Consider the following 24,788-nt stretch of genomic DNA (forward strand, 5'->3'; position numbering starts at 1 on the left):
ACGCAACAAAAGTTGCGTTATTTTACCCTCCATAGTGCTGCCATTACGAGTTTTAGAAAAGCCGACTTGTGCATGCAATATGGTTGCATTGAGCTCCATACCGCACAAAATACAAGCGCTGCTTTGACGTGCTTGTGCACGCTTTCCCCAGAGTGCCAGAAAAAAAACTAACACCTACAATCGCGGAATGAAAAGCTCCGTAACGCAACCCCATTCATGTCTATGGGGAGAAAAAAGTTACGTTTAAACCTGACACCCTAACATAAACCCCACGTCTAAACACCCCTAATCTGCCACTCCTGACATCACTGACGCCTACATAATGTTATTAACCCCTAATCTGCTGCTCCCAATATCACTGCCATTATAATAAAGTTATTAACCCCTATTCCCTCGCACCCCAACATCGCCCACACTATAATAAAGATATTAACCCCTATTCCACCACTACCTGACATCCTGCCACTAAATGAAACTATTAACCCCTAAACCGCCAGCCCCCCACATCGCAACAACCTAAATTAAACTATGAACCCCTAAACCTAACCCCCACCCCCCTAACTTTAACATAATTAAAATAGAGCTAAATTAAAGTAACAAATATTAAGTAAATAATACCTATTTAAAACTAAATACATACTTACCTGTGAAATAAAACCTAAGCTAGCTACAATATAACTAATAGTTAAATTGTAGCTAGCTTAGGTTTTATTTTTATTTCACAGGTAAGTTTGTATTTATTTTAACTTGGTAGACTAGTTAGTAAATAGTTATTAACTATTTACTAACTACCTAGTTAAAATAAATACAAACTTACCTGTGAAATAAAACCTGAGCTGCCTTACACTAAAACCTAACATTACAAAAATAAAAAAACTACCATTACAAAAAAATAAAAAACACTAAAATTACAAAAAAATAAAAAAACTACCATTACAAAAAATAACAAACAAAATTAGCCAAAATAAATACAAAATATTCCTATTCTATTACCCTGTTTAAAAAAAAAAAAAACACCCCAAAATAAAAAACCCAAATCTATAATAAACTACCAAGGGCCCTTAAAGGGGCATTTTGTAGGGCATTGCCCTAAAGAAATCAGCTCTTTTTCTACAAAAGAAAAACATACAACCCCTAACAGTATTACAACCCCCAAAATAAAAATAAAGTAAAACCTAATCTACCCATTGCCCTGAAAAGGGCATTTGTATGGGCATTGCCCTTAAAAGGGCATTCAGCTCTTTTGCTGCCCATTAAAAATAAAAAATGGGGGGCGGAGCTAACCGTTGTACTGAGTGGAGGTACACATCTAGAGCTCCTGGCTCTTTTCTAGAACTAAAGCTTATTACTCTTTTAATTTGAGCCATAACTGGGTCTAAACAGGGATACTAACTAATCCTGATAACACATATTGCCTTTGGACGCATTCTGGTGAGATTTTACACTGCTGGAAAACGCCGGGGCAGAACTACCGCACGCTTCCATAGACCCACACTCTGCAAGCTCCGGAGGGTCGGGGATCCGCTCCGGAGCACCAGCACCTGGATAAAAGTAACCACCCTTATCCAACAGCCACAGTTTCAAAGACCGGGAGTTGCTGAATGCGGGGCACAATTGATTCACCTTGTAGGTAACGCCTGCCGCCGACCATAACCCCTGCGCAGATCAGAACATCTATGAGAGGTGAGGGCAAAAAACCCACGGCAGCGCAGAAAAGCCCTGGGTCTCTATAGCCGATCTCCCTGCCACCATAGAACTGCCACTGGAAAGTCTCTACCCTGCATTGTGGGCTCCACTCCGGAGCGCGCTTTACATACTGAGTGGCGGGAACAGCGGCCATCTTTGATCTGAGGCCTGTAGGGGAGCTCTGACGCAAAGTGCGCCTGGATGAATCCTTTGCCTAGCGTTTCCCAATATCCAATGCTCTCGATTGCCTACCCAAGTCAGCCTCACCTTATACACTACTAGGTCTCCCCTACATGAGGTTGGAGCTTGTAGGACTTCGGGCAGTCGAGCTGAAGTGGAGCGGTGGCGGCAGGCTGACAAGACCCATGTGCGGAGTTGACCCACTAGTGATAGACAGCAATTTTACTCACTTTCCACCACGTTCCACATACTCCAAACAAGGTCGCCACTTCAAATACCCGGACTGCAGCTAGAGCCCTCTCTCCTGTCTACAGCCGGTACCAAGCTGAGCGTTGTGTGTGCTCCGACCGCAGAGGTTGCAGGAGACCCAGCTGAGGACAGACGCAGGCGGTAAGCAAAAACACCTCCCACACATTCACCTCAGGCTCATAAGGTTGGAGCTAGCTTACCCTCCACGGCCCTCTGGTTATCTGCGAGTCTCTCTGCTGGCCTCCCTGGATTATATTGAGAAGCATCTCATAGTATTGACTGCACAGACGAGTGTTTAGAGATCACAGCTCACAGGGCCTAACTATACACTGAGGCCTCACAACCATCAGATTGGACACTCACTTTTAGCCCCAAGGCCACAGAAGACAATACTGTGTTATCACTTACACACATTGCCTGGTTACACCCTACACTCTCACAGGGCTCCAGTGAGGACACCTAGCAACTATAAAGTATAGGAGGACAGTGTAAGGAAAACTACAAAAAAGCAAAGAAAAGAGCAGGGAAAGGGAAAGAGAAATAAGAAAGGAAAGAAAAAGAAGTAAGGGAAAGGAAAAAAGAGGATAAAGGAGAAAAATACGGAGAAACAGAAACTAAATTGCTACCCTTTGGGAGCTTTTTAACACACCTACAAAAGTACTCTGAGCTGTTGTACAGCTAATAGCAGAATTGTGTATTATACTGTGTTGCGGGCCCTGCTCCTTTACCAGATCATCTGTGTTCTTGTCACACAGGGGACTGCACCTTACATATAGACAAGCCCTCATATAAGCTACCCTGGACTTGGTAGTTTTGACCATATAAATTATTCTTGCATTATAGGAGCTGCTGCGCCAGCTAAACTGTTCTTGGGCCTTCTCACCCAAGTGTAGTGCCTTTATTTTACCTAACTTAACATTTTTCTCTGCAGGGTGCTAATAATAGGATGTGTGCTACCATCTTTTATACTCTGTACTATATTTGTTTTATGTATAGGTACCCTACTGTCACCAATCCGCATGCATGATTAGGTTATTAATCACACCTCTCAGATAAGATCTAGACCCCTAGCATCTACAGGTGCCCCCTAACACCTACATCCTTTACCCAGGGCTTTCCGGACCTCACCACAACCTGTAAGTGCACTACCCGTTTGACCCCCCCTCACAAGGTAATTGAGTTTGTTCATTTCTTAATTGTAAGTGTGTTCCCCTCAGGACTCCTCCTTTCTGACTCAGCTTGTCTGGGTTGGTCACTTCCACTACCCCTTTTCCCTTCTATTAAGTCGTATCCCCTGTTCCCTGAGTCTTGAGGGGTCCCTTTGACCCTTGTTGAGTGATAGGACACTTGTACAACACTGTTGCTGCCTTATATATTTACATAATAATTGATGGTGTCCTTCCTTTATGTGGTCATATTACTGTAGAGGGACCTGAGCTCGCAGAAATAACGTCCGGTTTCGAGGGATTCCAGAGGAGGTTCAGCCCTCTGAGCTTCAGAATTACTTAAAAGATCTTTTCAGTGACCTACTTGGTCCCACAGAAGACATGACTACCACAATGGAGAGGGCGCATAGAGCCTTATGCCCGAGATCGGTGTCCCAGGAGAAACCGAGAGATGTCATTGTTTGCTTCCACAGTTTTATATTCAAAGATAGACTTATGCAAGCGGCCTTCCGAAAGCCACAGATGTCAGAAAAATTCAAAGACATTCAATTACTCCCTGACCTATCAGCACATACTCTACAACAGTGATTTTTAACCTTTTTTTTGCCGTGGCACACTATTTTACATTAAAAAAATCCTGTGGCACACCACCATCCCAAAATTTAAAAAAAATCACACATTGTAGCCTAATACAGCATATATATATACACATACACACAAACACACACATACTGTATGTATTGTGCTGTTATGCCATGCCTCCTACAAACTACCCCTGCACTGGGAGTAAAAAACAAGCAAAATTTAAAAAATATGTCACACTGTTGTCAGTCTGCCGTGGCACACCTGAGGATCTCTCACGGCACACTAGTGTGCCACGGCACACTGGTTGAAAAACACTGCTCTACAACATAGGAGGCATTTTCAACCGGTTACGCTAATTCTCCGACGAGCAAGCATTAAATACAGGTGGGGCTATCCAACTAAACTGATAATAACAAAGGACAACCAAACGCACACGGTGTCCTCCTTATCACAAGGGACCACCCTTCTTGCACAGTGGGGACTCTCCCCTGACGCTGTGAGAGAACATCCCCCCACTATATCGAGATTGAGGGTTACTGCTCCTGAATGGTCCGCTAAAGATCAAAGACCAAAGAGGATGAAAACACAACAACATCAAAACCCTCCTCGCCCTCATGCTTTGCCTCCTTGAATTTAAATTAACACTTAAGGTTACTTTTGATTCCCTCTACTTAGAGGATTTTCCTCCAAAAACTAGGAGACTAGCCTTTGAGACTTCAAAGACAATTAGGTAACCTTCTATCCAGATAGTGGTCCAGCCCATAAGTTAAGTTGATGAGGTTTTATATCCATTATTACCATTGTTTGATATAATGTTATAGATGCCTAGGAGCAGGGCTGGTACACTAAAAAGTATGTTAATTGTTCACATTAATGGAAACAAGTTTTGACGTTAGTTGTATATATTTTTAAGATAACTGTTTATATATCTCTGATGAAAAATGGTTAACACCCCTAAGGAGACACAAGAAAAAAAGGCGAGTCGGGCCACAGGTAAAAAGATAATACTTAGCTTTTATTGCCATACAAAATGTAAAAACACTCTCAGTGCATTAAAAACAAAAAGAGCTAGGACAGCAGCGGTCCTAGCTCTTTTTGTTTTTAATGCACTGAGAGTGTTTTTACATTTTGTATGGCAATAAAAGCTAAGTATTATCTTTTTACCTGTGGCCCCGACTCGCCTTTTTTTCTTGTGGCTGCTGTTGATTTTGCAGACTTACGGAGGTCTGCAGTCGGTTTGCGGGGAGCGCCTCTGTGGCTGCTGTGTTTGGAGCCGTTTCATTGGTCACTTTAGGTAGTGACGAAGAAGCCAAGGGGAGGAGATTCTCATGCACATTCAGGAACTGATTGAGACCAGGTAGGTTCAGAGAGCAGTTGCGGTTGGCGACCGGAGCCCCTAAGGTACTGTGTTCCTGCATCAGTAAGGATGTTTATACTGTGATACCCCCATTGTAGGCTTATGACATTACAAGTTTGTGTCCGGCTAAATTGAGCGCTGTTTCAGGACTTATTTGTATCTGGTGATTGACCCCTAAGGAGACCCTAATGGTCGATTTGTTACATAACTTATATCTGACTAGACTTCCTCACTTGCGGAGTGGGGCCAAGTACCTCCCCCTCCCCTCCCCTTACTCCAGAATTTAAAGCCTAGGAAAGTGACTTGAGAATGAACAGTATTAAAATCCTTACTCATAACACGAGAGGCCTCAACTCTTCCTTCAAGCGTAGCCTACTAACCCGCTCTCTTAAGCATCATAACCCGGACCTAGTGTTTCTCCAAGAGACCCATTGGCAACTAGACACTCCCCATAGATTCCACTCAGGTACCTACACAACTATAGAACACTCCCCCTTCACAAAAAAAGCCAGAGGAACAGCAATACTGATACATAACAGGATTGCATTTGAGCAAACACAGATGATTAAAGATCCTCAAGCTAGGTACACCATCCTGATCTGTAAATTGGATCATGTTCCACATACCCTGGTCTCAATATATTTGCCCAACTCACGCCAGCCTGAATATCTTAAAAAAACTCTACAGATAGTAGATAAATATAGACAAGGTAGAGTTCTCCTGGCAGGAGACTTTAACATGATTTGGGATACTAAAATAGACCGTAAAACTTTAGCCCCAAGTAGAGTAAACCCTCAAATGAGCCTTCTTTCTACGCGATTTAGGACTATCATGTCAGATTTTGGTTACTTTGACATTTGGAGATCGTTACACACGACAGACAAAGACTTCACCTGCACAAAACCTACTCCAGAATTGACCATATATTCTGTTCAGTAGAGACTCTAGACTCAGTATCCCATTCCACCATTTCCCTATGTTCATGGTCAGATCATGATATGGTCCTAGCTGACCTGAAACCTACTGATCCCCACCCAACTAAACACTCATGGAACCTACCTAGACATATTCTGTCAGACATTCCTTTTCGGAAAGAATTACGTAGAGACTTTATTGAACTTATTCAACAAAATGATAATGGGCAAACTACAGACGACACCCTGTGGGGTGCCATTAAAGCGGTGACTAGAGGATACATCATCCGCAAACAAGCCCGCATCAGAAAATTAGTGGGACTTACCCTTGCCCAGGCACATAATAAGCTTAGATCTTTGGAGACTGTTAATCGGGCCGACATCACGGACGACATATGAACACAGATTTCTGCTACTCGGGCACACATTAAGCAATTAGAACTGCGCCATACCCAACAAAACCTCACAAAACTGAAACAATTATTCTATCACAAGGGAAATAGAGCAGACAGACTGTTAGCAAACAGATTGCGCCATCGGAATAATATCTCCCGAATTCATCAAATTCAGCATAACAACAACATGATTAGGTTACCCTCGCTGATAGGAGACTGCTTTGCAGATTGCTACACTAAATTATACAACATTGAAACAAACAAAATTAAGCATCCTGCCCCAACAAAACATATAAAACAATTCCTTAGCTCCCTAAATCTCCCGACACTCACATGAGAACAACAAGACTCCCTTGCTGGTCCATTTACCTTACTGGAACTCAAACATGTAATCAAACAGTTGAAATCTCACAAGGGCCCTGGTCCAGATGGATTCCCTTCACAATTTTACAAGACTTAGTCCCAAGAGCTATTACCTCTACTCCTCAGATTCTTTAATTTAGCAAGACAAGAAGGGAACTTTAAAAAAGAGTTCTTAGAAGCCATTATTGTCACGATCCCTAAACCAAATTAAGATCCCACTCAGTGCTCCAATTACAGGCCAATTTCACTGATCAACGTAGATATTAAAATTTACTCCAAATTATTAGCCAATCGTATATGTAAACTCCTTCCCAGCTTTATTAACCCAGATCAAGTGGGATTTATCTATAATCGGGAGGGCCCGGATAATACTGGACGTCTAATTAATGTAATCTGTGAATCCACAAGAATGAATAAGCCTTTCTCGGTTATCTCGTTAGATGCTGAGAAGGCTTTTGACCGTGTCAGATGGGCTTATCTTTGGGAAGTACTTAAAGCCTTTAAACTCCCCCCTGCCACTTGTCTAGCTATTCAAGCCTTATACTCCATGCCAACGGCCGCGGTTAGGGGATTAGGCTTTCATACCGCCCCATTCCTAATTTCAAATGGCACTTGACAGGGATGCCCTCTGTCCCCATTGCTGTTTGCTTTGGCCGTTGAACCTCTGGCGGAGAAGATACGCTCTGACGAGATTCTGGAGGGAATTACCTTATCTGGGTCAAAACATAAAATCGCTCTATTTGCAGATGATATTACTATATTTTCTGTGAACCCCGCCCGCACTGTCCCTAGACTCTTAGAGATTCTGAAATCCTTTGGCGACCTTTCCTTTTACAAACTTAATATTTCCAAAACAGAAATATACTGGTGGGGATATTCTCACAACTATATACTTAACCTGAAAGATAAATTCAGCTTTAAATGGTCAGATGAACAAGTCACCCATTTAGGAGTAAAGATTTCGAATAACATAGGGCAAATGATCAAACTCAACTACCTCCCCTTATTGGCAGACTTGCGTATTCTAAAGCACCAATGGGACCATAAGTCCATATCCTGGATGGGCCGAATAGCTTCCCTTAAAATGTCCTTCCTCCCAAAACTTACTTACCTCTTCAGATGCCTTCCAATTAAGGTCCCTATGCATCTTTTATTACAATTCCAAAGCGAGTGCACAAAATTTATTTGGCAAGGCAGGCCCCACAGAATTTCTCATAGAACTCTTCAAATCCCCATTCACCTCGGAGGTCTAGCCTCCCCTTCCATCGTCAAATATTATGAAGGGGCAATGTTGACACATGTATCCCAATGGGGAGTACTCCAAGCACAGGACCGATGGAGAGAGATTGAACAAGCCTCTCTAGCATCTAATATTTTACTTAGAGATCTAATCTGGCTAAAATGTTCCCGGGGACCTCCCCTATGTGCTGGAGACAATGTGGCCTTTCGGGTGACATGCTCCATATATGGTAGGAGTGCCCAAAAATGAAACCCTTATGGAATTTGTGCTTCCGCACCTTATCTGCATTCCAGATCATTATTCCTAAAAGACCAACCATGGCTCTACTCCACTTAGATTTACACCTCCTTCCCAAACATCAGAGGGTGATATGTATATATCTTCTGTCCTCCATTAAAACTAATATTGCTAGGTCATGGAAGAGAAAGTTCCCTCCAAAGTGGACCGAAATTCTAAATCACATGGCATATTTATACACAATGGAAAAAGACATATATTACAACTTAGATAAAGTAGACATGTTTGAAATGGCTTGGGCTGACTGGAAAAACAAGTATGACACTATGTGGCGACCTTCGGTAACGACCTAAAAGACCCTGTATTACATGTAACCTGACGATTGATTACCCATGACCCCGGAACATATATTTCAGAGGCCTGTTGAAGCCCCTATTCCCCCCCCCCTCACCTTCACCTCTCTATTTCTGCTCTCCTTTTCCCCTCTCTGTGAGAACATACTGCACTGTATCGATTATAAACCAGAGTTTAAATAATATAACTGTCATTAAACGTTTCTTCCTTTCAGAAACAGAAGAAACGCTGTATATTTCAACGTCTTGATAAGATTTGTAACAGGACCTTTGTGTCCGAATATAGAATACGTGTCACTTTGTGTAGGGGACCTGCGAGTCTCCAAATTTTATATGTTATGTTAAAAACCAAATAAAAATTTAATAAAAAAAAATAAAAATGGCTATTCTAAAAAAAAAAAACCCACCCCAAAACGAAAAAAAAAATATTACACAAAATAACGAATTATCCAAAATAATAAAAATTATTCCAATTCGAATACCCATTTAAAAAAAAAAACACCACAAAATAAAAGAACCCTAATCTATAATAAAATACCACTAGCTCTTAAAGGGGCCTTTTGTAAAAAAATAAATAAAAAAACACCCCAAAAGACCTTAAAAAAAAACCTAACACTAACCCCACTTTAGGTACTTACAGTTGCTGAAGTCCCGCTTGAACGATCTTCATCCCGGAGGCTCTATCTTTATCCATCACGGGACCGGCATCTTCTTCATCCCTGCAGAGGCGGAGCGGCGATGCGCAGAGGTCCATCTTCATCCATCGAGGGACCGGCATCTTCTTCATCCCTGCGGAGACGGAGGTCCATCGATCCGACGCGGAGGTCCATCGATCCGACGCGGAGGTCCTCTTCATGCGATCATCCGCCGCACACTGAGGATTGAAATGCAAGGTACCCCTTTTATACTGGGGGTACCATTGCATTCCTATTGGCTGAAAAATTTGAATCAGCCAAAAGGAATGAGAGATGCTTAAATCCTATTGGCTGTTCAAATCAGCCAATAGGATTTAAGCAGCTCTCATTCCTATTGGCTGTTCAAATCAGCCAATAGGAATGAGAACTGATTAAATCCTATTGACTGATTTAAACAGCAACTGTGAGTACCTAAAGAGGGGTTAGTGTTAGGATTTTTTAAGGTTTTTTGGGGTGTTTTTTTTTTTTTTAGATTAGGGTTTGGTCAGTTCTTAAAAGAGCTGAATGCCCATACAAATGCCCTTTTCATGGCAATGGTAGATTAGGTTTTTTTAGATAGTTTTTTTATTTTGTGGGTTGGGGGGTGAGTGTTTGTAATGTTAGTGGGTTTTTGTATTTTTTTTAGAAAAAGAGCTGATTTCTTTAGGGCAATGATCTACAAAGGCCCTTTTAAGGGCTATTGATAGTTTATTATAGGTTAGGGTTCTTTTATTTTGGGGTGTTTTTTTAGAATAGGAATAATTGTTATTATTTTGGATAATTTGTTTGTGATTCTGTGTAATGTTTTTTTTCCATTTTGGGGTGGGTTTTGTTTTTTAGAATAGCCAATTTTTATTTATAATGGGCAGCAAAAGAGCTGAATGCCCTTTTAAGGGCAATGCCCATACAAATGCCCTTTTCAGGGCAATGGGTAGATTAGGTTTTACTTTATTTTTATTTTGTGGGTTTGGGGGCGTTGTATACTGTTAGGGGGTGTATGTTTTTCTTTGGTAGAAAAAGAGCTGATTTCTTTAGGACCCTGCAGGCATCATTCCTCTCCCTGCTCTCCAAATTGGTGGATAACTTTAGTATAGTGGCGGCGATGTCGGGAGCGGCAGATTAGGGGTTAATACATTTAATATAGTGTTTGCGATGCGGGAGGGCCTCGGTAATAGGTAGTTTTTGGGTGTTAGTGTACTTTGTAACACTTTGAGTTTCATGTAACAGTTTTGTTGCGTAAAACTCATAACTACTGCTCTCAGATAACGGTACGGATCTTGTCGTTATAGGGTGTAACGCAAGCTTTTTAGCCTCACTGCACAATTCGTAATGGCAGCGCTTTGGGAATCCCATGAAAAAACGTCATTTTTTTGAGTGCCGGACTGACGTTGCGTTACAGGCTAAAAGGCTTGCTGTACAGCTATACCGCCAAGACTCTTAATGGCTGCGTTGCTGTTTTAACGATGAAATGGCCATTTTTTTCAGCGTTAAAACACGAAGGCAAAACTTGTAATCTACCTGTTTATTAGATGGTGTTATTATAACTGTAACTGTACTTTTAAATGCATTTATGATGTGCTTTGTGACACTTTTTTTTTCCTTTAGAGTGTTTTCTTTTGTAATTGAAGTAGCTGTTTTTGCTCACTGAAATAAAGACTACAATCAAAATTCCAGTAGCTAAGTACTGACCAAAGTGTATAGATAATTAGGTTTGCTCCTTTTGCAGGCTCATCCAATGAAAACCATGAGTTGTGGTTTTAGTGAAAAAACCCACAATTTATAATACAAAAATAAACCTAAACAAGCTACTTCTAATACATTAAAGGGACACTGAACCCAATTTTTTTCTTTCGTGATTCAGATAGAGCATGCAATTTTAAGCAACTTTCTAATTTACTCCTACTTTCTTCATTCTCTTGGTATCTTTATTTGAAAAGCAAAAATGTAAGTTTAGACGCCGGCCCCTTTTTGGTGAACAACCTGGGTTGTCCTTGCTGATTGGACAGCACCAATAAACAAGTGCTGTCCAGTGTACTGAACCCAAAATTGGCTGGCTCCTTAGCTTAGATGCCTTCTTTTTCAAATAAAGATAGCAAGAGAACGAAAAAAAATGATAATAGGAATAAATTAGAAAGTTGCTTAAAATTGCATGCTCTATATGAATCACGAAAGAAAAAAATTGGGTTCAGTGTCCCTTTAATATAGCAAGTCATCAGGAATACATAAAGGGGAAACACATTAAACAGTAAGTAATCTCTAACTAATAATAGCAAACAGACATGTATCCAATTAACAATTTAATCCAATTTTGTGTGTTTATCATTTTTTTTCACATCCACACCTTTAATGGAAATTCTGATGACTGTATTTAATCATACAAAACAAGAGAATCCAGCGAGAATCGTTGAAAAAAGGAGGTAATTTTATTAATAAAAATAATGATAAGATACACTCAAAAAATTAGGGGAAAGAAAAATATGAGTTAAAAGGTATACTAATTACTCATGAGCAGCCAGTAAAGGTCTTACGCGTTTCGGCTGCAAAAATAGCCTTAGTCATGTAGAGTTTTCATGATTTCAAATTGTAATTTGGGCTATATTTGTAAGTATAAAACTATAGCGTTTATTAAAAATTAAAATATATGTACAGAACGTAAACATTACAAAAAAGCCAAGACTTGCCATGAGATAGAGGCCAGAATAGGGGTTCAAGGGATCAGGACTGTTGAACTGGATAAAACAAAGAATCAAAATGGACTGTGACACCATTGATGACGGTTTGTAATACAAAGTCTCTGATGGGTTTTTCTCAGAGCAAAGTAAAAAAATAAAGTGAAAATGTGATGAAAATTGCCTTGAATTTAAATTGAACCCTGAGAAAGCACATTAGTATGGCCTTAGGCAAAACTAAATTAGGAGGCCCCTCTTAAAGTGACATGAAACTTCAGATTTCCCTGTCAAGATAAAGATACAACTTTCAAATTTCTATTATAAAACTTGCTTCATTCTCTTGGTATCTTTTGTTGAAGAATCTGCAATGCACTACTGGGAGCTAGCTGAACACATGGGGTGAGTCAATAACAAGACTCGTATATGAGCAACAACCAATCAGCTGATTGTAGTTAACCTAGGGAGGCTGATAGGAGTTTAGGAGTGTGCACGTCTATGGCAGCACTGTTTGCAACAATGTCTGTAGCAATATTGTACATAGCTGCAAACACTGCTGACAGATGGCTAAAGACACTTGCACGCTCCTGAGCTCACCTAGGATTACTCTTTAACAAAGGATACCAAGAGAACTAAGCAAATTGGAAAGTTGTTTAAAATTCCATGTTTTATTCAATCCATTTTAGGTTCACTTTGATTACACTCTCCTTTTAAAGAGAACTAGGTGGTTTTCCACCTCTCCTAACTCCTACAGTATATGTTTCTTTAGATTCTCTGTATAAAACACTTTATCTGTCATAATTCCAATGACGCAATGAGCAAAATTATGTTATTGCTTCGGAAAGGCACTGATGAAGACCCTGCATAACAAATCTCCAATCATTCAAATCATCATCTCTCTTTGCTACGTTTCTCTTGACCTGGTGATCATAGAACAAGAAATCAGGTCCAACTCCACATGTACTGTATCTGCAACACAGTTCATCTCTCTAAACCTCAGCACCTCACATTTTTTTAAAAATGTATTTCCAGAGCAGGATATGGACAGTGATTGGCCTTATCTAATTGGCTCATCAACTTTGTTCTGCTCAGAAGTTGCAATGCTAGTGGTGACAAAGTCAGAATATGGCCAAAATTTATTATGAGGCAAATGCCCCGATTGGTTGCAGGCTCGCTCATTTGAGCCTGCAACTGATATTGATGAAGGGGCCGTTTAAACCGCTGCTTTATATACCCTCTCTGCCAAACTGGAGTTGGCAGATGAAAATTACACTGGTCGAATGAATTGACCAGCCCTACTCTCACGCAATTGGTTGGATCAGGGTAGGGGGCAGTATTGCACGAGTGTTCCCTTATGTAACGATAAATATGGGGAACAAATTTGCGGACAAGTTTACTCACAAATTGATAAATCTTGCCTTTTGTGTTTAAACCTAAGAATCAGTTATGAAAAAATGACAATCTTATGAATGAATTTGCTTAGAATGTCTCTTTAAAGGGCAATTATAATCGGAAAATAACATGCTCTAATCCTTTATAGCATATCATTTTAAGACAATCGACCCTGCAGTACCGTATGTTAAACCCCTGCAACTGATTGGTGTGTCCAACCACTGCAACGGAACTCGCCACTGATCCAATAAGCAGCGCTAGTCGCACGACTCAGATGTTCAACCAGCGTTGCTGATTGGAATAGCAGCATTTTGTGCTTGGGATCAACAGTGCACCGCGAGTCCTGAGCGATATTTCTACTGTGTGTTTAACCCCATTACAGAAGTTAAACACACGGTACTGCAGGGTTGATAGCAAAGGATTACAGCATGTCATTTTCAACTATAACAGCACTTTAAATACGACAATAAAGAGATGTGAGGCTTTCTGTTATATAAGGTGATTTGTTGACATGATTATGGACTTGAAAAAGAACCTGATCATCATATAGAAACCACAAAGTTATTATACACAGTTTCAGATGACTAAATGCAATACTCAGATGTTCTTATATTGCACATTTATGCTGTTACTTAGAACTATGGTGGGTTGGTACAAGCACTTTGCTTGTTATACATAATAAACCTACATTTTGCATTGGCACCCTGTCGAGATGCCCACAGGTGTAATAAGGCTGCACTCTGCTCCAACAGCGAGTTTGGATTCTCCACTCGAATTCTGTTGATATCATCCATTTCAAACTGCAATTCTCGTGCCAGCTCTGTGGAGAAAATTATATTGTTACAAGCACAACATTAAAATAAAGTACAATCTATTCACATTTATCTCCATAAAACAAGGTACAATATATCCTATTCTATAGTAGGTTCCTTTTCAATTATATTTTATCTACAAGGTAACATGCACATTTAGCCAATAAAGATTGGTCCTGATACAAGATAATTCTTGCTTTCTCAGCCCATAAAATAATGGTTAGGAACCTACTTTCCAATTAAACTATTTCTTCAGCAGTGATAACTTTGGGAACGTTAGAGAAGACTCTGAATCAGATGGTTTGAGATTAGTAGCTCTCCAGAATATCAAAATACCAGATGGCTGTGCATTTGGTTACAGTGTGAAAAATAAAATACCCAGTGACCTCATGCAACCTAGTTTAAGGTCAAAATCCTTAAAGGTTTGTGAGGATAGATATAGATAAATATTAAGAAGGTGCATGTTTTCAGTACTGTAGCAAGGTGTGTGGCACTGAATACATATTGAAAATATTTAAATGGACATGAAACACAATTTTTTTTATTTCATGATTCAGATAGAGCATTTGATTTTAAACAACTTTCTAGTTTACTTCTATTAACAAATGTTCTTCATTCTTTTGGTATCTTTTGTTAAAAAGCAGGGACATATGCTTAGCAGCCGGCCCATTTTTGAAGCACTATAAGGCAGCAGTTTTACAAGAATGTTTTCCATTTGAAAGAGCATTAGATGGCAGCGCTATTTCCTACCTAGCATATTAACACAGAATATCATGGGAACAGGACAAATTTTAGAATAGAAGTAAATTGGAAACTATTTTATAAACATAAATTATGCTTACCTGATCATTTCATTTCCATCTGTGAGTCCACTGCTTCATTCATCACTTGTGGGAAATAAGAATCTGGCCACCAGGAGGAGGCAAAGACACCCCAGCCAAAGGCTTAAATACCTCCCCCACCCAGTCTTTCTGCCAAGGGAACAAGGGACAGTAGGAGAAATATCAGGGTATAAATGGTGCCAGAAGATTAACAATAAATTTAGGTCCGCCCACTGGAGAACGGGCGGGTGCAGTGGACTCTCCTCCCACAGATGGAAATTAAATTATCAGGTAAGCATAATTTATGTTTTCCATCTTAATTGGAGGAGAGTCTATTGCTTCATTCATCACTTGTGGTAACAAATACCCAAGCTCTAGAGGACACTGAATGAAGAAAACAGGAGGGTAAAGAAGGCGGACCCTATACTGAGGGCACCACAGCCCGCAGAACCTTTCTCCCTTAAGCTGCTTCCGCCGAAGCAAAAACGTCAAATTTATTTAATTTTGCAAAAGTATGTAAGGATGACCAGCTGGCCACCTTACAAATCTGCTCCATAGAAGCCTCATTCTTAAAGGCCCAAGAAGAGGCCACAGCTCTAGTCGAGTGAGCCGTAATCCTCTGAGGAGGCTTGTGCTTGTTGTGTCTCATATGCCAAACGGATCATACTCCTCAACCAAAAAGATAGAGAAGTTGCCGAGGCCCTTTGCCCCCTGCGCCTTCTAGAGTACACAACAAATAAGGATGACAACTGTCTGAACTCCTTCAAGGCCCGAACCAGATCCAGATTATGAAGTAACCTCTCCTTCAAAGAAGAAGGGTTAGGACACAAGGAAGGAACTATTTCCTGATTGATGTTACAACTCGACACTAACTTGGGAAGGAAACCCAAGCCAGTGCAAAGAACAGCCTCAATCTCCGCGCACTCAGCCTCAGAGAATCAAGATTTTGATGTTGAAACTAGCAGATCCTTGCGACAAGGTAACTTCCACGGCGGAGATGACTACATTGCCACTAGATATGCAAACCACATCCTCCGCGGCCACGACAGAGCAATCAGAATAGCCGAAGCTTGCTCCTGCTTGATGTGGGCCACTACCTGAGGTAGAAGAGGCAACCGTGGAAATATGTAAATTCGGTTGAAGGCCCAGGGTACCACCAAGGTGTCTATCAGTTCCGCCTGGGGATCCGTGGATCGCGACCCGTATCTGGGTAGCTTGCAATTGAGTCTGGACGCCATGAGATCTATCTCCGGCGTCCCCCATCTGCTGCAGATCTCTGCAAACATCTCGGGGTGGAGACCATTCCCCTGGATAAAACATCTGTCCCAGTTGTCCACACCCGGAATGTGGATCGCTGAGAGCGAACAATTTTGAGTCTCTGCCCATTCCAGAATCCGAGATACTTCCCTCATTGCTGGGGAACTTCTCGTCCCCCCCTGGTGGTTTATGTAAGCCACCAAGGTAATGTTGTCCGACTGGAATCTGATGAATCGGGACGACCCCAGAGGGGGCCAAGTCCTCAGGGCGTTGAATATCGCTCGCAGTTCCAAAATATTTATAGGTAGACAACTCCTCTCGAGTCCATCTGCCTTGTGCCTTTCTGGCACCCCAAACAGCTCCCCATCCTTATAGACTTGCATCCGTAGTCACAATCTCCCAGGATGGTCTCAGAAAGGATGTCCCCTGAGACAACTGCCCCGGTCGGATCCACCAAGAAAGGGACTCCCTCACCGGTCTGTCCAGAGATATCTGTTGGGACAGATCTGAATGATCATTCCATTGTCTAAACATCCACAGCTGAAGAGGTCTGAAATGGAACCTGGCAAATGGAATGACATCTATGCTGGATACCATGAGCCCGATTACCTCCATACACCTGGCCACAGATGTCCTGGAGGATGTCTGAAGGGCTAGACACTTGGATGCAAGCTTGCAACATCTCTGATCTGTCAAAAATATCTTCATTACTGAAGAATCTATTATCGTACCCAAGAAATCCACCCTGTTGCTGGGGACCAATGAACTATTTCCTTCATTTATCTTCCACCTGTGGGACCGAAGGAGAAGGAGAAGAGCTCTCGAGTGAACCTCTGCCAGACTGTAGGACAGAGCCTGGACCAGGATATCATCCAGATACGGTGCCACTGCAATCCCTCTGGCTCTCGCACCTGCGAGAAGAGCTCCCAGAACCTTTGTAAAGACTCTTGGGGCAGTCGCCAGACCAAACTGGAAGTGCTGGTCCAGGAAGGCGAATCGTAGAAATTTGAAGTGATCCTTGTGGATTGGAACATGAAGGTAAACATCCTTCAGGTCTATAGTCGTCATGAATTGCCCCTCTAGAACCAGGACAAAATTGACCTGATCTTCTCCATCTTGAATGATGGAACTGACAAAAACTTGTTTAGGGCCTTTAGGTCCAGAATTGGACGGAATGTGCCCTCCTTCTTTGGGACCATGAAAAGGTTTGAATAATACCCCAGACTTCTTTCTGCTGGAGGGACTGGGACGATTTCCCCGAGAGATGAGAGATCCCTCACACACCCCAGGAAGGCGTCTCTCTTTTTTGGTCTTGAAGAGATGTTTGACAGGAGAAACCTGTCTCTGGGCGGATACGATTTGAAACCTATCCTGTAACCCTGGGCGACGACCTTCCGAACCCAAGGGTCTATAACGTCTCTCTTCCAGGCCTCCGCAAAAAGAGATAGTCTGCCCCCTACCTGATCCAAGAACGGGTCGGGGGCCGCCCCTTCATGCCAATTTTGACTTGGCGGGCTTCTTGTTCTGCTTGGACTTGTTCCAAGAGCTTTCTGGCTTCCAAGATTCCTTGGATTGCTCAGATTTTGCTCAGATAGTCATTAAGGCAGCAAGCCCATAAAAGTATCGTCAGTTTCAGAGACAATAAGCAGTGCCCTCTCCCCAGATCCTGATGAGGTCAATAAAAGGACATTGGTACAATGTAAGATGTGTGTTTAAAACAGGTTATGACATTAGATGAAGGCAAATAGGACAACCCTGTCATATTTGGTATTAAACTGATTTTCACAATGTAACTAAGAGATTGCCTTTCTGCTTATATGAAAAAGGTCTAGCAGAAATTATAATGTATTCTCTGATTTCAGGCAAAGACTTAGAGTTTATTGACTGTCGTAAAAGATAGGGCGTTTCCCAGCCCCTGCAAAGAGGGTGGGGTCAGGCAACTTGAACTCTGGAAAATATGTATAAGAATCCTGTGTTTTAACAATGAAATTGTCCTTCTTACAAGGGAAGCTGCTAAAAAAGAACGGAGCAAGGACCCATTGCTTCATGACATCGCCCTGGCACAGATTCCAAAGACTAGTACAGTATAAGGTTTCTATTTTCTTCTTTTTATTTTAAAAAACTGTTTGCTTGTGTGTAATTTTACTTGCAACAACTTTTTATTAATAATGCATTGTGCATAATAATTTTTGGCATAATAAATAAATAATTTATTAAGCTTTGGCCTTTGTCTAATATTTGAACCATTTTACTGAAAGAGATTGGTAGTTATAAGACAGTATAGTAGGTTATTTTTTACTAAATTGTATTTTGAGAGTTAATGTGTAACTCTGGGGTTTCCTTAAGATTTCCCATATCATATAATCTTAAGTGGTGGCAGCTAGATATAATTTTTAGTTTAGTGTGGGTGACATTAAAGGGGAGTTTTGGGCATTCTTTTTACGTCTAGTACAGACTAGAGAGTGTTGTTAACCCTTGCGCCCACTGAACTAAGTCTTAAGTTTGCCTGGCGTGGTTAGATTGTGACATATTAGTGACAGTAGAAGGGGTCTGATAACCCTTTCTGTGCCAAACAAGTGACTGGCGCAGGGTTTGTTAACCTTGGTCGTCACACTTAGCATTCAGGTGAATAATCTGCATGTTAGCATCACAAATGAACGAATGCGCTACCCTTAGGGCTTTGATTCGTTCTAGAATCTCATTGAGGGGAGTCTCCACCTCGACCATTGCTGATAGTGCGTCACACTAGTAGGTAGCCGCACCAGCCACCGCAGCGACTGCCGCCGGTAGGAAAACCAACCATGTGAGTTGGAACATCTTCCGCAACATGGACTCTATCTTTTTATCCATGGGTTCCTTAAAAGAGGAGCTATCCTCAAGCGGAATGGTCGTTCTCTTAGCGAGCGTGGAGATAGCACCATCCACCTTAGGGATGGTTCCCCACAGTTCGAGCTGCGCGTCTGGAACGGGGAAAAGCTTTTTAAAAGACGAGGGAGAAAAGGGCGAACCCAGTTTCTCCCTTTCATTCTTAATAATGTTCGCTATTTTGATAGGAACCAGGAAGGCCTGGGGCACTACACTGTCCTCGTAAACCCTATCCAGTTTAGGGATCGAAGGTTCCTCCGGAAGTTTCAGTTCCGGAACATCCAGCGAAGCAAGCACTTCCTTCAGCAGAAACCGCAAATGCTCCATCTTAAATTTGAAGTCTGGTTCCTCTGCGGACAGAGGCCTAGAAGTAGCTGATTCCGACCCAGAAGCGACATCCTCCGATAAGTCGGAGTTGTCCTCCTCAGCTGATAATCTGTCTGAGACATCCAGCGGAGTGGAAGACCCCTGAGACGGAGAGCAGTGCTGTACCTTCCGCTTGTGCTTAGTAGGACGAGGCATTACATTAATGGCCGCATAAACCGCCGTCTGTAACTGATCGGCAAAGTCTGGAGGCCAAAGGACCCCTCCTGCAGGAGGATTAGTAGTGCCCTGGGGAACTGCTTGTGTAATCGGAGATGATAGTAGGGAACGCACCTCGCAGGGTGGAGAACCCTCAGAGGTGGACGGCTCAGTCGTTCTAAATACTTTATTCTTTTTCGATATAGCAATATTGTCAAAGCATGTGGAACAGAGTTGTGTCGGCGGTTCGACCGGAACCTCCTCACAGTATACACAGTTAATCGGTTTAGATAAAGAGGGAGTATCCTCTAACATATGAGAGTCCTCCATAGCTAGCGCCTTTCTTACGGACTTGATCAAATTATTAAATGGCACCTTTATATCATAATGGCCGGGGCACTCACCACCTCCTATGACCTGGACTACAAGAAACAGCTTTCGTCTCCTCCGAACGCAGGTCGAGAAAGGAGGAAGTTACAGAGGCCACACCCGGTCACATGGAGTGCCATGCAGGACCACCCCTGCACTCGAGTGACTGTTCCACACTGACTGAGCCTCATCTCACACAAGTGCAGTAGAAACACAATAAACAATATTATGCATAATAAACCCCCCATGTTCCATAATCCCCTTCCAAGGGTATTACCCTAGATTCTATAAAGATAAAAGGAGTCGCACTGTGACCCAGTCTTCTTATGTTATCACATATATATAATGAAACAATCTTACGAGAATCAACGCTGTGGAACAGGAACACGGCTCTTCAAGTGTGACAGGTTAGTAGCGTCGCTCCTGACATGGACTTGAGAGAAGAATAGCAGTCAGCAAAACTAGTCAACGCTGATTGCTAATGGAGCTGCTAAATTGAGTCGGGATGGGTTCCCAGAAAAACTCTCCCTGCATCCCCGGACTGTAATATTCACCCATGCTCTCACTGAGAGGCTGACAGGACTACTTAAAACTCCAGTCCCATTTTGAAGAGTACTACCCTCCATAAGAGACTACTACGAATCTTCGACACTTCTCTGCCAACCTCCTGTGATGAAAAGCAAAGAATGACTGGGGGATGAGTGGAGTGGGGGAGGTATTTAAGCCTTTGGCTGGGGTGTCTTTGCCTCCTCCTGGTGGCCAGGTTCTTATTTCCCACAAGTGATGAATAAAGCAGTGGACTCTCCTTCCATTAAGATAGAAATGGTGTACTCTGTCTGAATCACAAAACAAAATTTTTGGGTTTCATATTCCTTTAATAAAGGAATATTTCTGCCTTATTAGCTTAATGAGGATAGAAAAAACAAATGTAACCTTTAAGCGAAGGACCATTTGTGTATTTAAACACACACATATATATATGTATATATATATATATATATATATATAAAAAATTATGTTACTGTATGTCTTCCTTGTGTTAAAGGGACAGTATACACCAATTTTCATATAACTGCATGTAATAGACACTACTATAACAAATAATATGCACATATACTGATATAAAAATCCAGTATAAAACATTTGAAAAACTTACTTAGAAGCTCCCAGTTTAACACCGTTGAAAAGATAAGCTGGAACACCCACTGCAAGTGGATCTATAGCCAAAAAGGCATTTCCCCCTCTTTCCTCTGAATATGAAAAGACCCTTTACACAAACAGGAGCAAGCTGGAGTAGGTATACATCAGTATACGTCTAAAACATTGGGCTTGGTTAGGAGTATGAAAACCTGCGCAATGTTATTTAAAAAACAGCAAAACTATACTTTTTTGTCACATCATTTAAAACCATGTCCCTGTAGGAGTTCAGCATTACAAATTAAACAGTAAACTGTCTTTATTGTGTGTTTCTGATGTCTAAATTCCACCACAGCAATTTTTTTTGTCTAATAACAGACAGAGTTATCATTTGCGATAGGTTGAAAAGAAAGAGCAAAATCAAATGCAGGAGAAAAAAAAATATAATTTATGCTTACCTGATAAATTCATTTCTCCTGTAGTGTAGTCAGTCCACGGGTCATCCATTACTTATGGGATTATAACTCCTCCCTAACAGGAAGTGCAAGAGGATCACCCAAGCAGAGCTGCTATATAGCTCCTCCCCTCTACGTCATATCCAGTCATTCGACCGAAACCATACGAGAAAGGAGAAACTATAGGGTGCAGTGGTGACTGGAGTTTAATTAAAATTTAGACCTGCCGTAAAAAACAGGGCGGGCCGTGGACTGACTACACTACAGGAGAAATGAATTTATCAGGTAAGCATAAATTATATTTTCTCCTGTTAAATGTAGTCAGTCCACGGGTCATCCATTACTTATGGGATACCAATACCAAAGCTAAAAGTACACGGATGACGGGAGGGACAGGCAGGATCTTTACACGGAAGGAACCACTGCCTGTAGAACCTTTCTCCCAAAAACAGCCTCCGAAGAAGCAAAAGTGTCAAATTTTTAAAATTTTGAAAAAGTGTGAAGTGAAGACCAAGTTGCAGCCTTGCAAATCTGTTCAACAGAGGCCTCATTCTTAAAGGCCCAAGTGGAAGCCACAGCTCTCGTAGAATGAGCTGTAATCCTTTCAGGAGGCTGCTGTCCAGCAGTCTCATAGGCTAAACGTATTATGCTACGAAGCCAAAAAGAGAGAGAGGTAGCCGAAGCTTTTTGACCTCTCCTCTGTCCAGAATAAACGACAAACAGGGAAGAAGTTTGACGAAAAACAGAATTTATGTTTACCTGATAAATTTCTTTCTCCAACGGTGTGTCCGGTCCACGGCGTCATCCTTACTTGTGGGATATTCTCTTCCCCAACAGGAAATGGCAAAGAGCCCAGCAAAGCTGGTCACATGATCCCTCCTAGGCTCCGCCTACCCCAGTCATTCGACCGACGTTAAGGAGGAATAATAGCATAGGAGAAACCATATGGTACCGTGGTGACTGTAGTTAAAGAAAATAAATTATCAGACCTGATTAAAAAACCAGGGCGGGCCGTGGACCGGACACACCGTTGGAGAAAGAAATTTATCAGGTAAACATAAATTCTGTTTTCTCCAACATAGGTGTGTCCGGTCCACGGCGTCATCCTTACTTGTGGGAACCAATACCAAAGCTTTAGGACACGGATGAAGGGAGGGAGCAAATCAGGTCACCTAAATGGAAGGCACCACGGCTTGCAAAACCTTTCTCCCAAAAATAGCCTCAGAAGAAGCAAAAGTATCAAACTTGTAAAATTTGGTAAAAGTGTGCAGTGAAGACCAAGTCGCTGCCCTACATATCTGATCAACAGAAGCCTCGTTCTTGAAGGCCCATGTGGAAGCCACAGCCCTAGTGGAATGAGCTGTGATTCTTTCGGGAGGCTGCCGTCCGGCAGTCTCGTAAGCCAATCTGATGATGCTTTTAATCCAAAAAGAGAGAGAGGTAGAAGTTGCTTTTTGACCTCTCCTTTTACCTGAATAAACAACAAACAAGGAAGATGTTTGTCTAAAATCCTTTGTAGCATCTAAATAGAATTTTAGAGCGCGAACAACATCCAAATTGTGCAACAAGCGTTCCTTCTTTGAAACTGGTTTCGGACACAGAGAAGGTACGATAATCTCCTGGTTAATGTTTTTGTTAGAAACAACTTTTGGAAGAAAACCAGGTTTAGTACGTAAAACCACCTTATCTGCATGGAACACCAGATAAGGAGGAGAACACTGCAGAGCAGATAATTCTGAAACTCTTCTAGCAGAAGAAATTGCAACTAAAAACAAAACTTTCCAAGATAATAACTTAATATCAACGGAATGTAAGGGTTCAAACGGAACCCCCTGAAGAACTGAAAGAACTAAATTGAGACTCCAAGGAGGAGTCAAAGGTTTGTAAACAGGCTTGATTCTAACCAGAGCCTGAACAAAGGCTTGAACATCTGGCACAGCTGCCAGTTTTTTGTGAAGTAACACCGACAAGGCAGAAATCTGTCCCTTCAGGGAACTTGCCGATAATCCTTTTTCCAATCCTTCTTGAAGGAAGGATAGAATCCTAGGAATCTTAACCTTGTCCCAAGGGAATCCTTTAGATTCACACCAACAGATATATTTTTTCCAAATTTTGTGGTAAATCTTTCTAGTTACAGGCTTTCTGGCCTGAACAAGAGTATCGATAACAGAATCTGAGAAACCTCGCTTCGATAAAATCAAGCGTTCAATCTCCAAGCAGTCAGCTGGAGTGAAACCAGATTCGGATGTTCGAACGGACCCTGAACAAGAAGGTCTCGTCTCAAAGGTAGCTTCCAAGGTGGAGCCGATGACATATTCACCAGATCTGCATACCAAGTCCTGCGTGGCCACGCAGGAGCTATCAAGATCACCGACGCCCTCTCCTGATTGATCCTGGCTACCAGCCTGGGGATGAGAGGAAACGGCGGGAACACATAAGCTAGTTTGAAGGTCCAAGGTGCTACTAGTGCATCCACTAGAGCCGCCTTGGGATCCCTGGATCTGGACCCGTAGCAAGGAACTTTGAAGTTCTGACGAGAGGCCATCAGATCCATGTCTGGAATGCCCCATAGTTGAGTGACTTGGGCAAAGATTTCCGGATGGAGTTCCCACTCCCCCGGATGCAATGTCTGACGACTCAGAAAATCCGCTTCCCAATTTTCCACTCCCGGGATGTGGATAGCAGACAGGTGGCAGGAGTGAGACTCCGCCCATAGAATAATCTTGGTCACTTCTTCCATCGCTAGGGAACTCCTTGTTCCCCCCTGATGGTTGATGTACGCAACAGTCGTCATGTTGTCTGATTGAAACCGTATGAACTTGGTCCTCGCTAGCTGAGGCCAAGCCTTGAGAGCATTGAATATCGCTCTCAGTTCCAGAATATTTATCGGTAGAAGAGATTCTTCCCGAGACCAAAGACCCTGAGCTTTCAGGGATCCCCAGACCGCGCCCCAGCCCATCAGACTGGCGTCGGTCGTGACAATGACCCACTCTGGTCTGCGGAATGTCATCCCTCGTGACAGGTTGTCCAGGGACAGCCACCAACGGAGTGAGTCTCTGGTCCTCTGATTTACTTGTATCTTTGGAGACAAGT

General features: G+C 42.0%; 1 protein-coding gene across 3 annotated transcripts in view; it reads right to left on the reverse strand.

Moving 5' to 3' along the window:
• Positions 1-24,788, reverse strand: part of ANK1 (ankyrin 1) — a 789,047-nt gene that overhangs the window by 137,196 nt on the left and 627,063 nt on the right. For all 3 annotated transcript variants that reach the window (XM_053717993.1, XM_053717995.1, XM_053717994.1), the window contains one exon: positions 14,146-14,277. In XM_053717993.1, the coding sequence (XP_053573968.1) occupies positions 14,146-14,277 (132 nt within the window). The remainder of the gene's footprint in view (positions 1-14,145; positions 14,278-24,788) is intronic.

Source organism: Bombina bombina, chromosome 6 (assembly GCF_027579735.1).
Source record: "Bombina bombina isolate aBomBom1 chromosome 6, aBomBom1.pri, whole genome shotgun sequence".
In the NCBI taxonomy this organism is placed as follows: Eukaryota; Metazoa; Chordata; class Amphibia; order Anura; family Bombinatoridae; genus Bombina; species Bombina bombina.